Below are 15,247 nucleotides of genomic sequence, written 5' to 3'. Positions count from 1 at the left end.
TATAGAAGAAGCATTGTGGTAAAGACATTTCCAGTTTTCAGAGCAGCTAAAAAAAAAAGCTATCTTTTGAAGCTTTCATTTCCCTGTCTTGGCAATATTCAAGCACAGGCTGGAGCAACATCAGCTAAGCATGTTATAGAAAAAAATGCCTGAGTGGCTGCAAGTTGTACTGCTAAGGACACGTCTAATCCCTAACTCTAAGACTGGGTGAATTTCACGTTTATTTGTTCCTTGAACAAAAGGTCCATGGACTTCCCTTATACCTCCTGCAGGACTTTGCACACTAGATAATTATCTAGTACATTTCTGTTGCTGAATCATTCAGCATGGCAAGATCATGGGAAAAAAAGCATTATGTGGTAGAAAAGCACAGGTAGCATTGGGATTTATAGCTGGTATAGCCATTTCAATGACCTCACAGAACCTCTCTGAGCCACAAATAGTTTCCTCACATGTGAAATGGGATCTTGCTATTTACCCTGCAGAATTGTGGAAAAGATTAAATGAGGTAAATATATATATATATATATATATATATAGAGAGAGAGAGAGAGAGAGAGAGAGAGAGAGAGAGAGAGAGAGAGAGAGAGAGGGAAGGAGAGAGAGAATTAAATTAGCACATTTATATAGTGTCTGGCACTATAATTAATTAAGTAGGTACTTAATTAATGGTTGTAGTTGTCATTATGTAGTTTGGCTTTTTAAAAAGCAGTACTATAGTCTTGCTCTTAGCTACTAATATACTTTTAACAGATATTCCTTGTTACAAAACGAAAGAGGAAGAAAATTACTGTCATCTTCTTCACTACACCCCACTAAAATCACTCTGATCAGATTATCACAAACTGGTAAGGGTAGCATGCTTATGTTATAATCTGATATATCAAACTTCACCAAAATTTATTTTAAAAATGAACCCTTGCTTACCTCACATCTTTCTACTGAAAACAATCGTATCCAAGTCAGAATATTACAGACAAAGGTCTCAGGTCAAATAGGTGAGTCACTCTCTTTTCATTGATGAAAAAGAAAGATCTAGAAATGTTATACTACTTGTCTAATATCATCTTGTTTTTCATATTTCCAGCCTGAGCCTTACTTCTCAATTGCTCTACATTCTATGATGATTGACATCTGTCTGTCTGCATAAACAATGAGAAAACAGTTGTATTGAAAAATCATAGTTTCTATGAGCCCAGGAGACCAGCCTGAGCAACATGGTGAAACCCCTGTCTCTACAAAAAAAAATAATAATAGCTGGGCATGGTGGCATGAGCCTGTAGTCCCAGCTACTTCAGTCAGGAGGCTGAAGTGAGAGGATCACTTGAGCCCAGGTGGTCGAGGCTGCAGTGAGTCGAGATCGTGCCACTGCATTCCAGCCCAGGTGACAGAGCAAGACACACACACATACACACACACCGGGACCCTGACACACACACACACACCCCAGGACCCTGACACACACACACACACACACAAACACACCCCAAAATAAAACCCAAAGCTTTTAAAAAGCTTCTGCATAGCAAAAGAATGGGAGAAAATACATCCGACAAAGGATTACTATCAAGAATCTACAAGGAACTCAAACAAATCAGCCAGAAAAAAAACAAATAATCCCATTAAAAAGTGGGGAAACAACATGAACAGACATTTTTCAAAAGAAGATATACAAATGGCCAACAAACATGAAATAATGCTCAACATCACTAATCATCAGGGAAATGCAAATTAAAACCACGAGATACCACCTTACACCAGTCAGAACAGCAGAACAGCCATTATTAAAAAGTCAAAAAATAATAGATGTTGACACAGATGCAGTAAAAAGGAACTCTTATACACTGTTGGTGGGAATGTAAATTAGTACAACCTCTATGAAAAACAGTATTCAGATTCCTCTAAGAACGAAAAGTAGATCTACATTTGATTCAGCAATCCCACTACTGAGTACCCAAAGGAAAAAAAGTCATTATATCAAAAAGATACCTGCATGCATATGTTTATTGCAGCACAATTCACAATGGCAAAGATAGGGAATCAACTTAAGTACCCATTAACCAATGAGTGGATAAAGAAAATGTGGTATGTATACCTATATATATAAAATTAGGTGTGTGTATATATACATGGTGTATATATATGGCATGTGTATATATGGTATGTGTATATATTATATATATGGTGTATATATATGGTGTGTATATATATAATGGAATACAACTCAGCTATAAAAAAGAATAAGGTCTTCAGTGAAACCCCGTCTCTACTAAAAATACACAAAAAATTAGCTGGGCTTGGTGGCGGGCGCCTGTAGTCCCAGCTACTTGGGAGGCTGAGGCAGGAGACTGGCGTGAACCTAGGAGGCAGAGTTTGCAGTGAGCCAAGATTGCGCCACTGCACTCCAGCCTGGGCGAAAGAGCGAGACTCCATCTCAAAAAAAAAAAAAAAAAAAAAGAACAAGGTCTTCTGCAACAACTTGGATGAAACTGGAAGTCATCATGTTCTCACTTAGAAGTGGAAGCTAACTATGGTTATACAGGGGCCTATAGAGAGGTATAAGGGACACTGAAGACTCAGAAGGGGGAAAGTAGGAAGGAGGTAAGGAATGAAAAATTACCTATTGGGTACAATGTACACTATTTGAAAGACGGGTATACTAAAAACCCAGATTTCACCACTACACAATTCATCCATGTAACTAAAAACCACTTGTACCCCTAAATCTATTGAAATTTAAAAAGAAAATTGGCCAGGCAGAGTGGCTTGTGCCTGTAATCCCAGCACTTTGGGAGGCTGAGGTGGACAGATTGCATGAGCTCAGGAATTTGAGACCAGCCTTGGCAACATGGTGAGACCCCGTCTCTATAAAAAGATACAAAAATTAGCTGGATGTAGTGGTGCGCACCTGTAGTCCCAGCTACTTGGGAGGCTGAGGTGGGAGGACTGCTTGAGCCTAACAGGTTGAGGCTGCAGTAAGTTGAGACTGTGCCACTGCATTCCAGCCTGGGCACCAGAGAAAGACCACTGTCTCAAACATAAAATAAAATAAAATAAAATAAAATAGAAAATCAGTTTTCTTTAAGAACAGCAACTGACACATTTTAATGTGTACAAGTCTGCTTCAAGAACTAACAAGTTAATACATAGCTTTCCTAATAGACACATAATAAAATTTGTTGCTGAGACAGTAAATTATTTGAGGGCTGTTCAGAGAATCCAGTAGCTCATTTATTACTGGGACTGGGCTATGTAATTTCTCAGATTTGAGGTACGGCAATCAAGGCTTTTTAATTTTTCACATAACCTTGCCTCATTCCTTCCTTAGCTGAGGTGTGTAAAAAAGTATTTGCTGAAAAGGACTTTCTTGGTGCTGATCATGTATTGAGGGGAAAAAAAGCACATGAAAGCAATCTATTTAGGATTCTTAAATTGTTGCTGTTGCTACAGACTGAGTTAGCCAACAGTAGATAAACTGTCAAACAGCTTTTAAAAAGTCTTTATAGTTAACTCTGTTTTGAATAATATAAAACTATCTGTCACTCCTCTATTACCCTAATGCTACTAAGTAGAGAGACAAAAACATAAGCTTAAGGAAAGGACACCCAATCTATTCTTTAATAATTACCTAAACACATCAGAAACAGGATTCCACCTTACTCTCCAACTCCAGACTAACAGAAACCCTCCTTTTTTTGGTGGTCTATTTGGCAGATTAGAACATTAAGATTGCTGGGCTTTAAAATATCTTTTAGCATCTATGTAGACTGACAAGTGAACACTGTAAAATATGTCAGAGGAACCAAATTACTTACGTGGTTTTATATCACTGAACTAACATGTTTCTTTTATAATTTCTCTGACTGTTTTACTATCAGTATTTATAGAAGAGGAGAAATGTGCTACCAATTTCAATGGCATAGGTGATATGATTTAGTAAAAAGTCTGCTGAAATATCATCAATATAAAAATTATTAATGAGAGCAGTTAAGGAAACAAATCTTTTCAGACCTTTTTAATTTCAGGCAAGAAGAAAAGCAAAATACATGATGGCATATATATATTTAAGATATTTCACGTTATAAATATCTTATTTATTTATTTATTTATTTATTTATTTAGATACAGGGTCTTGCTCTGTTGCCCAGGCTGGAGTGCAGTGGTGCAATCTCAGCTCACTGCAACCTCTGCCTCCTGGGCTCAAGCAGCCTCCCAAGTAGCTGGGACTATAGGCATGTGCCACCATGCCAGGCTAGTTTTTGTATTTTTAGTACAGACAGGTTTTCACTATGTTGGCCAGGCTGGTCTTGAACTCCTTCCCTTATGCGATCCACCTGCCTCAGCCTCCCAAAGCACTGGGATTACAGGTGTGAGCCACCGCACCCAGCCCAAATATCTTATTTTTAGAATAAGATACTTATATTACTTTTAGAATAAGATATTTATCTTATTTTTGGAATTTGTTTCATTAGATTACTCATGTTTTATATCAATACAAAAACTGTATGTTCTAAAATACAAGCATAACCAGCTATTGGGAGTAACTATTTGCATATAACTATACATGAGCACACTGGTGGGGTTGGGGGACGGGTTACAGAATGGGGAAGGATTCAGCAACAGATCACAAACAGGGAAAGGTTTGGAATTAACCTCAAACTTCATCTTGAGACAGTGATGATTCTTTTAATTCTGTGACTCTCATAATCAAGACACCTAGAATATTCAAAAATATTCAAAACACAGAGTAATTGGGAGATGACCAAGGAGAACACCAACAGACTTATAAGAAAGATCTAGTGCATGAGAAAAATAGAATTTGATGGAAACTTAAAATGTTATTCTTTTGGAATGGCTTGCCAATAATATCACCTTTGTATCTTAGCTTCTAAGAGTTTTCATAGGCTATTTATTGACAACTGTATCTGAGTTAAATGCATATTTCCTGAATAGCATTAATTAGATTAGTGCAGAGGAAAATGAGCTCTTTTTTAAAAACAAATGCTTTGATTCAAATACAACGCATGTGCAACCAGGCAGTTATAACTGTAGTACTAGGTAGGAGTGTAGGAAGTATCCAAATCAGAGTAAAAAAGGCTCGTAAATTGGTAATTTTAAATTATCTCAAAGAACATTTTTAAAAGGATAATCTATTTTGGCCGGACGAGGAGGCTCATGCCTGTAATCCCAGCACTTTGAGAGGCCAATGCAGGTGGATCACCTGAGGTCAGGGGTTCGAGATCAGCCTGACCAACAAGGTGAAACCCCATCTCTACTAAAAATACAAAAATTAGCCAGGCATGGTGGCAAGCGCCTGTAGCCCCAGCTACTTGGGAGGCTGTGACAGGAGAATTGCTTGAACCCAGGAGGTGGAGTTTGCAGTAAGCCAAGATCACTCCAATGCACTCCAGCCTAGGCAACAGGGCAAGACTCTGTCTCAAAAAAAAAAAAAAAAGGATAATCTGTTTTAAGAATGTTGAATGTACTATAAACAGTTTAGCCATCAACTATATAGAGACTGGCTTATTCTCAATTGTAAGAGGCCATCACTTTTATCCATTCCCCCTTTCCTTTCCTTTCAGTACTATTAGGAAACTATTCACAAGTGTACCCTTGGACAATGCTGAGCAGTAATTATGACTTGCTGACAAAGAGATATGAACAATTACTGAGCCCATTTTGAAACCCTACACTAATAAAGTCATTAGATGCTGCCCTTGCCATGATCCCTCTAAAAGCTTCTGAAGTTACAAGAACACACGGCATTGTTTGCAGGGACAATTGCTGCTGGCAGAACGCAAACCTTGAGTTAAACCATGCTGCAAATTGATCTTGACATTCTGTTAAGACCGCCACTAAAAATCAAAAGCAGAAGAGAAAAGGAGAAAATGAGTGGGTAGGATGTAATCATGGAACAGGAGGGGTTCCTCCTCACCTTCTCTCCTCCCTCTTCACAAAACAAACCAGGGAGAAAATGACAAACTCTCCTGGTGTTTTGGAACCTTCATTTTAAAGCATTAATTAAGCCCTTGACCTGGGATGTTTAGGATGGCAATACACTTCCTTTAAAAGTACTGGAGGAAAATGTTGCACAAAGGGAATAAAGAAGTTTGGGGAAAATTATATGGAAATCTGGCACGAAGGCTCTCCTGAAATCTTAGTACCCTGACCACAACATGTTCATCTGTTTTATCAGCTACCTCTGCAGAATCCATATTTGTACCTAGGGTAGCAGCTGGAAATTAATACTCCTGTGTCTCCCATGCAGACTCCACACCTGGGCTATATTTGCTGGATCAAATGGAAGTGTAGGGTTAGAGTAACATGGTCAGCAAGGCTTCAGCCAGGCATGAACCACTGAGTAGTCTGGAATTAAGGGTAAGCCACTGTGAATATGGCTAATTACTGAGATGGAAAGTACATGTGAAGACAGCTTACTGATAATAAGTGCTTTAAGTCAATTAACTCTTGCCAAAGATTAAGTAATGTGGAAAACTATCACTTGAATATTAAGCCTACCAAGTACCTGTCAGCACAGCAGCGGAAGTTTGCAGTGACCTGAAATACCACACCCAAGGGCATTAAGTTCAAAAGCTAATACTGACAGGCACAGAATTCTGTCTGTGAATATCGGTATTAAATGTGTGTACAAAATTTAATACAATGCTATGTGTATGTTACAAGCAACCTGTGTAACCCAAGCACTATTGGCAACTCCTGGGGGAACCGTTTACAGCTACTCTGAACACTGCTTAGAAATAGTGTGCAATGTCTGATTTAACACTTAGTAGCATGTACATTGCTGTGCAAAACATTTTCATCTCAGGTACTTACATAAGCAGTTCGTTTTCCAGCACTCATAGCCAGCTGATTACCCAGTTGGCACTATTCCAGTCAAATTCAATGTTTGATTCTAAGTGTTCTAGAATTAGATAATCTAAACCAGCACCTATATTTGCTTTGTGGACCCTCCTATTCAGAACAAGAGATACCCACTAACCCACTTATTACTGGTTAATACTGGTGGTTCATTGTGTCACATATGTGATGTAGCTTTCCTTGATGAAACAACTTCAGCTAAGAATCCACAGCTCAGCCTGGAGGGTACAGCCTTTATAGAGGGAAACAGATTAATACTTACTATGCTGGTGCTTTACATAGTACTATTTATGGTTAATTCTGATGGTGTTCTAACAGAACATGCCTGAATGCTTGGTCTCTTCCACCATGTAGCCACTCTAGCACTCGGGCCTGGGGACATGTTGAATCAGTTCTCCCACCATTGTAGAAGGTTCAGTACCATCCCAGAATGGCCCAATTTGGGAGGCCAATTACTTCTGGGGTATCACAGAGGTTTGGTGAAGTCTGGGGAAGAAACTCTAGAACCAGGAAGAACTCATCTGGGTTGGAATTCAAGCCACTTTCCAGATGGCCTGGGAGCACCTGAGGCACATGAGCATACACCATGACATTCTGGGACCCTACAATGCCAGCGGAAGACCAAGTATCCAATATGAACATTTTTAGTTCATTCTGTAAGGAGAATGAAGGCTTTAGTACCATATATTAGTACCAGTAGTGGCTACAGGGGAAGATCACACAATTAGAGGAATGTAGCTGTATTTCCAAAATTCTTGCCATTACTCAAACTGGTACTCTCTTGTTATTTTTCAATAAGCCTATTAGAGATTATTTGTTTATTATCAATATAGTACTTACTCTTTAAAAGGTAGTTGTGGCCGGGCGCAGAGGCTCATGCCTGTAATCCCAGCACTTTGGGAGGCCGAGGCGGGTGGATCACGAGGTCAGGAGTTTTAGACCAGCCTGGCCAATATGGTGAAACCCCATCTTTACCAAAAATACAAAAATTAGCCAGGCGTGGTGGCACGCACCTGTAGTTCCAGCTACTCGGGAGGCTGAAGCAGAAGAATCGCTTGAACCTGGGAGGTGGAGGTTGCAGTGAGCCAAGATCGTGCCACCGCACTCCAGCCTGGGTGACAGAGCGAGACGCCATCTAGGACGGACGGACGGACGGAAAAAAGGAAGGAAGGAAGGAAGGAAGGAAGTTGTGTAAAGCAATGGGATTACAGACATAGCTCCCTCAGGAAGCTGACAAACTAGCAGGGAGATAGACAATGACCATACAATGTAATGAGTGCTATTAGTACAAGTTAGTATAGATATATTATGGGAGCATACAGAATATGCATTTTAACCCTGACTGAGGCAAGAGAAGGGTGGGGAGAGGCAAGACTTCCCGGAAGTGATACCTGTCCTGAATTTTAAGAAATTATTCTTTCATAGCTAAGCACTCATTCATTAAGAATACATTGTACTAACAATATTTTTATTGTATTAGTTAAATCTATGATGGTTTTCTACATGTTACATATCCAAAAGAATATCTTATCCCTGCTTCACTGTTTGCCTGTAGACATATACCAATGCTGGATGAATCATTAACAAAACATCTTTGGATTTGTCCATGTTGGCTGGTTGACTTTAATCTTCAATCTGGTTCAGATTACAGAGGATTATATTAGCTGGCCAGCTCCCTCTATTCCTTCTCTCCTCAATTATTTCAACCACTGACCCTTTGTTCCCCATACGTAATTATGAGGTTTTAAACACCAATGCCCCTTAGTAAAGAACAGCAAAATCGGCCACCCAAAAGACTAGGAATGCTACTATGGTAATATAAAAATCTCTAAATAGAAAGAGTAAAGTTCTAACTTCATCTTTCTGTGTATCATCTCTTTCAAGTCCCTCTTTGACCCTCTTGGGTACAGCAACTCAGTATAAAGTTCATCCATACTCCTAAAGTACCTTGTACATACCTCATATTATATATTGGCTCTTATGTCTGTTTTGCCTACTAGACCATGAGTGTTTTGAGGGTTAGGATTGTGTCTTGTTCCACCTTTCATTCTCAGATGGCAGCACCACTCCTGGTTTATATTAAATATTCAGTGTTTACTCAATGAACAAACATAAGAAACACAGTTGGTCTTCTGCATCTGTGGGTTCTGCATCTGTTGATTCAACTAGCCAAGTATCAAAAATATTCAGAAAAAAATTGTGTCTATACTGAACATGTACACTTTTTTCTTGTCATTTTACCTAAACAATACAGTATAACAACTATTTACATAGCACTTACATTGTATTAGGTATAAGTAATCTAGAGACGACTTAAAGTAGATGGGAGGATGTGCATGGGTTATATGTAAATACTATGCCATTTTCTATCAGGGACTTGAGTATCTGTGGATTTTGGTATCTGCAGGAGGTCCTGGAACCAATCCTGCATAACTACGAAGTGATTTGCAGGATCTTCTTGTTTACTATTACCTATCTGTTTTTAGCTCTTTCTTTTACAGGTACATCCTACTATTCCCATCAGAATTACTGGTCAAACCAATATTTAAGAAATTAGAACAGGGCATGGTGTCACACACCTGTAGTCCCAGCTACTAGGAAGGCTGAGACAGGAGGATTGCTTGAGGCCAGGAGTTTCAGGCTGCAGTGCGCTATGATTACACACTCCAGCCAGGGCAACATAACGAGACCTTGTCTCTTAAAAGAAAAAAGAAATTATACCTTTAGCACTTCTCAAGACTACCAAGGGCTTCCTGTCACTGTTTTAAGAATGGCTCTGAAATTCAACTAGACATGGTAGCCCAAAAGACTGTACAATATTTTCCAAGGAAAAAACCTCCTATTTAGATATGCAATATTGAAATTATAAGCAACATTCTTAGACGAAAATAAATGCATACATTTATTTGCTAAATGCTTTCTGGGTTTCTTTTTCCTAGAATTTAAAAAAGTGCCTTGTTTACTGAAACCGACAAAACGAATAAGCCCTTCCAGGAGATCACAATTTAGTAGGGGAGATGACAGACATTAATCATTACAGCTAAAGTTTCATGTCTCAGTTCATATTTGGAATGTTCTAAGATCAACCTAAGAATTATTCCAACATATTTTATACACAGTGGGCTGGAAAATCTAAGTATTCAACTAAGAAAGAAAGTTATTAGAATCATTTAAGAGGCGTAAAAATCCAAATCATCAACATCACAGGGGTTATGACATTCTATAGAAATGTTTCTTTTTTTATTCCAATTTGTTAGAGAAATTAGGAAATTTAATTTATAATAGCAAGTGATCCTCATATTCTGGTGACTTCATCAAAGCATTCACTTGGTTTAATATCCTTCACTTATCTCCTACATACATGAGAGATCCATAGTAAACTGTGATTGAAGAACTAATACTCTATAGGCTTAATCAGAGTAATCCTTAAAGAAAAGTATATCTGCTTGGCAAGTCTCTTCCCACCTTGGATATCAACATCCTCAGATATAATATCAGCTGGTAGTCCTAGGAAAGTACTAAGAAAACATCCAAATAGCTTACAGGTCCAGGACTCTCTAAATTTTTATGGCCTGTATGAACTAGGTTAACCAGATATGGGACCAGGCAAGCTATTAACCAGGAATTTATTTCCAAACTTACATCTATCATAAAGAAATAACAGTTAAAAGGAAGCCCACAACAACAATCTTACTTGTGATGCCTAGAAATCTCTTCTGTATTTCCATATATTAATATGCCCCCATTTCAGCTTGCTAATAATATGCAAATGATGTCATAACACCCTTTGACATGTACCGCATGGATCAATAAATATTAGTGCAAGCAGTCGTCTACTGAATTGAGAGTGAAAGCTTGAGGTTTTGTTACTCAAAGTTAAAAGCATCTAATGAGTGATGCAATCAGTTTTCATGATAAACACCTCTGGATAAATGTGGTGTAAAAATCCAAGAAAGATAATACAGTAGGAAACTCAATTAGACAATTTTATTTAGATGAATCTGTGATATGATAGGTGGCAAGAAAATTGTGGTTAAGTTAAGCCCTTTTTTTAAGCAATAAACCAGCCTAATTAATTATCTTAACAGTTTCATATGTCAAAGTCAATCTCCTTTTTGGGAGTATGTCATTCTAATGAATTTTCACCTTGTGTTTATAAAATGTGTATCTTCCCATTTGCCTTAACAGTAATAACGATGGATCAAAAGTAGCTATGTAATTTTATTTGTTACTTTTATTACTTGCTTTTTAATGTTTTGACATTTTAAAAAAACTTTTATGTTTGGAGGGTACATGTGAAGGTTTGTTACATGGGTAAATTGGTGTCATGGGTGTTTGTTTTACAGATTATTTCATCAACCAGGTATTAAACTCAGTACCCAGTAATTATCTTTTGTTACTTTAATATAGAGAAATATAATACCTTTTAAATTTGTAATATGGACAGAACTATTAATATATTTTGAATAAGGATGCCAAGTATCTTAAATTATAGAAATCATTCCATTCCCCTATTGCCCCATTTGTGGTTCCTATAAATGTTTATTAAATTGAATTCCTAGATGTTCCTATTTTCAGTCTTTAATATTGCCTTTTACAAATTTTCATGACAGTTGCTTAACTCAAAATGTAGATTGAAATATCCTATCATACTTAATAGTCAGTCCTGCAGTTCATTGAGAAATAGCTCTAAAGCCTTAAACAACACCTTTATTTAGTGTTTTTAAAAAAGTGTCATAAGGAGTTAATAGGACACAGCTGTACTGGCTCTTTCTAATAAGCAGCTTCTGTCGCTTTGGTCACCACAGGTGTCTCTGTAACCTGCAAACTCTTATTACTAGTGTATCAAAGTTGTGCTACTTAACAGACTTCTTTAGTAAAACATAACAAAGCAATTACATGGCTGTTGATTGCCATCATAAAAAAAAAAACCCTCAAACACTGTTTTTCAAAAGAAACTACACTGCAATTTTTTGTCATTGTAAAATAAAAGGAACTAAGGAATTAAATGGAGGATAGAACAAAATAACAGCAGGTAGCCCACTGAACTTAGCCACTACAGATGGTTTAGAAATAGTGTTTCCTTCTCCATCAAGTTGTGGATAAAAGGAAAGGAGGAGATTCCTTACTGCCAGTGAATGGCGAAAGATTTAGCCAAGTCTCCAGTCTCTGTATTTTGCCTCATGAAAGACCTTCGATGTGGCATTTTTATCTGTTTTTGGCACTGCTTTTCATCACCTTTAACTGAGTGTGAATAATAACCTGATTTAATTTAAACAAATACAGGTGCTAAAGATTCTTTACTTATGTATAACAGGGAACATTTCCAAGGCAAAACGAAGTCATCTCATGAAATTTCCTAACCATTTGCTTAAAGAAATGAAGTATTAGATTATGAAATAGCTTCAACATTATTTTGCCTCACATTTAAGGAAAGAATCATGTTCTTTTCTGATTCAGATTAAATAAAACAAAGTCTGAATGATGACCAAAAATTCAGTGAGCCATAAAATAACAAAAAGAGAAATCAGATGGTTTCTAATTGTTCTATAATGGTTTGAATTGGGTAACTAAAATATGCTTGCCTTGAAATGAATTAATTTAATCTCCCTGTTCATAAACCAGCAGCCTGCGATTATGATTGTGTTAACACACCCAAAGTAGCATCATGGGATGTTACGACCACATGTGTAATTAAACATGATGAAATATATTTCAGATGGGAAACTGAAATAGGCAAAATATGAAGAATTGTTAATCACTTGCAGATACTATGATTAACAAACTAAGTAAACTCATCCTGACAACTAGGAAAGGAATTTTTTTTCCCTATTGAGAATATGGATGTATTGTTGGCTGTGTGCAAAAGAATGTGTGCAATAAAGCGATTACATCAATTAGCATATGCTAGAGTTAAGCTATTACCAACTCCACTGGACTTGTGCAGAAAGTCCTGCCTTCTTCACGAAGTTATTAAAAAATAAACTCACTACTAAGATTATATATTAGACTTGTTTTGCCTTTTCTGAACATCATTAAAAACATCAGGTTTCTCTAAAAGTTCAAAAACATATTAGAAATGTCTGTTGCACTGCAAAAATAAGATGAGAAATGTATTTTTGTTTTCAGGTTATTCTTGAATTTAAAAAGTTTTTATAAGTTAAGGTATATTTTCACAATTGCAAATAACTGCATGCGTTAGCTGCAACGAGCAGCTTTTGTCTAATGAAATGCAATGGTAGAGAGTTTAATGCTGAGGATGAAAAATGTTTATGATGATGACAAACACAATGATTTTTTTTTTTAATAGAAGCCCAACTTACAACTTGTGAACAACAGTATTACCTTGCTCTGTTGGAGTCCTTTGTCAGATCCCAAGCCCAGGTTATAAAATTTTGACTCAGATAAGAAACAATGGATTCAGCACAAAGCATTTGTGAGCAGAACACGTTGGTTAACACACTTTCATCATGGTGGAGGTAGATAGCAAGAAGCTTTCTCTGAAAAGAGGAGAAAAATCTGATCAATTAAAATATCCACTAATGTAAGATTTCTTAAATTTTAGAGAGGCATAATTAGTCTATATGAACAGCAAAGACAAAAATTAAATGCTATTCCCTAAAAGAGTACTTTACATTTTGGAGTTCCTAAAGCATCTAAAATATCAAAAAATTTTACTCCTTATACTTTAAAAAGGCTGGGATGATTATATCTAATGTTGCAGACTGCTATTGCAGATTTCTGTTGACATGTGCAAGCCTATCTCAAATGAAGTTGCAAAGGAATTGTATTTTGCTTAAAGGAAATGGATTTACTGTTCTTTTCATTTAATAGATATATGTAAAGAGAAATATTAACTTTGAACCGTTCAACACTACAGAGAAAAAATATCCTTTAAAACAGAATGACAAAATTCCTCTTACATATTTTTTATGGTTTTAATCTGAACAATGGATAGTCTCTTCCATTTGAAAGGAAAAGGTCTGAAATGAAGTTTTCTTTTTGTTCTATAGATAATTTTAAAGTCCTTAATGTATTCTCATATAAAGCCCTTATTTATCAGCATGTAACATATAATTGCCATTTGAAGATGGAAAAATATTCAGTTCACATGCATTCTTTCTAGTTTATATTTCAGAAAATGTCCACTGTGGCTTTTCATACAGAAAATTATTCTTTCCCTTTTGCCATAATAAAAGTTGCTTTCAATAAATGACATTTGGTCTCTTAAATGTGTCTTCTGTCATAGTTGGATACTCAATGCAATAATTAAAACTAAAAACTGAAACTGAACAAGGTAATAGGTATAATAAAAACAATGGCTATAAGTAGCCATTGATGGTTTGCGACATGTTAGCTTTACCAACAATGACTATAATGATTAAAGAGCTTAAATTGTTGACTAACTTCTTGGTACTACCTCAAAGAAGAGCTGAGTTTAACAATACTCACAATTACCAGGGAAAGGAAAGATAAAATTTTATGGTAAAGACAACATACAAACCAATCTTTGAAATTCTGTCAAAGGAAAATTTCAAGGAAGCTTAGTATCTTTCCCTTCATGTTAAATAAGAATGTGATGACAGCAAATGAAAATTTGCTGTGTGGGATTCTGAACAAAAGAAGGAAACTTACAGAAAAATATAAGGCTCATGCTGATGAAAGGCTAATGAAATCTGGTGTTAGGAATTATCTAGATAAAGAATCCAAATAATAGTAATAGTAATCATCATTAAAATTATTTTTTTCAAAGGTAAATTTCGTAATAGATGAGGGTAGCCACAGTTAGGTAGATTAAGATTCTAAAAGCATCTATTACGAATAGGAGACACTGTTAATTTCACAACCATTATCTACTTTAATTTCCAGAATAAATCTTTAAAATAGCATCCTTAACCCCATTAGCATATGAGGAAACTGAGGTTTAGAAAGCGGACTTGTCCCAAATGTCACAGCTACTTAGTAAGTAATACAACGAGGATTGGCTCCCAGATTGTCTAACTCCAAGTCCAAGTAAGTGTTTTTTCTCTGATACTACAGTGGTAGCAGGGAAATCAACCACACTGTAGTCAAGGCTTATGGGAGCACTCATACAACATGAAGATGCCAGACTGCTTTGGACTGAGACTCAGAGACAGCTTGTAATGGGAATAAGGGCAGGACTCCTGGGTATAAGTAGCTCAGCTGATCCCACCCTGCTTATATGTGTTAATTCATTTATTCATTCATTCAACAAGCATTTGTTGAAATACTCTTTGTGTCAGGCTCAGCAGGAAGCAGTGGCAATAAAATGGTGAACAAGAAAGACTCGGGGTTTCTTCATCTATGTTGATGTCTGCAGAGAACAGTATCAGGCTTCTAGGAAGTT

The 15,247-nt window shown here is 36.7% G+C and overlaps 1 protein-coding gene across 2 annotated transcripts in view; it reads right to left on the bottom strand.

Moving 5' to 3' along the window:
• FAF1 (Fas associated factor 1) overlaps nt 1-15,247 on the bottom strand; it is a 534,212-nt gene that overhangs the window by 118,766 nt on the left and 400,199 nt on the right. For both annotated transcript variants that reach the window (XM_002810838.5, XM_063712405.1), the window contains one exon: nt 13,225-13,379. In XM_002810838.5, the coding sequence (XP_002810884.1) occupies nt 13,225-13,379 (155 nt within the window). The remainder of the gene's footprint in view (nt 1-13,224; nt 13,380-15,247) is intronic.

Source organism: Pongo abelii, chromosome 1, assembly GCF_028885655.2.
Source record: "Pongo abelii isolate AG06213 chromosome 1, NHGRI_mPonAbe1-v2.0_pri, whole genome shotgun sequence".
NCBI classification, from domain to species: Eukaryota; Metazoa; Chordata; class Mammalia; order Primates; family Hominidae; genus Pongo; species Pongo abelii.
The sequence above is the reverse complement of the archived record's forward strand: the minus strand, read 5'-3'. Positions and strand labels throughout refer to the sequence as shown.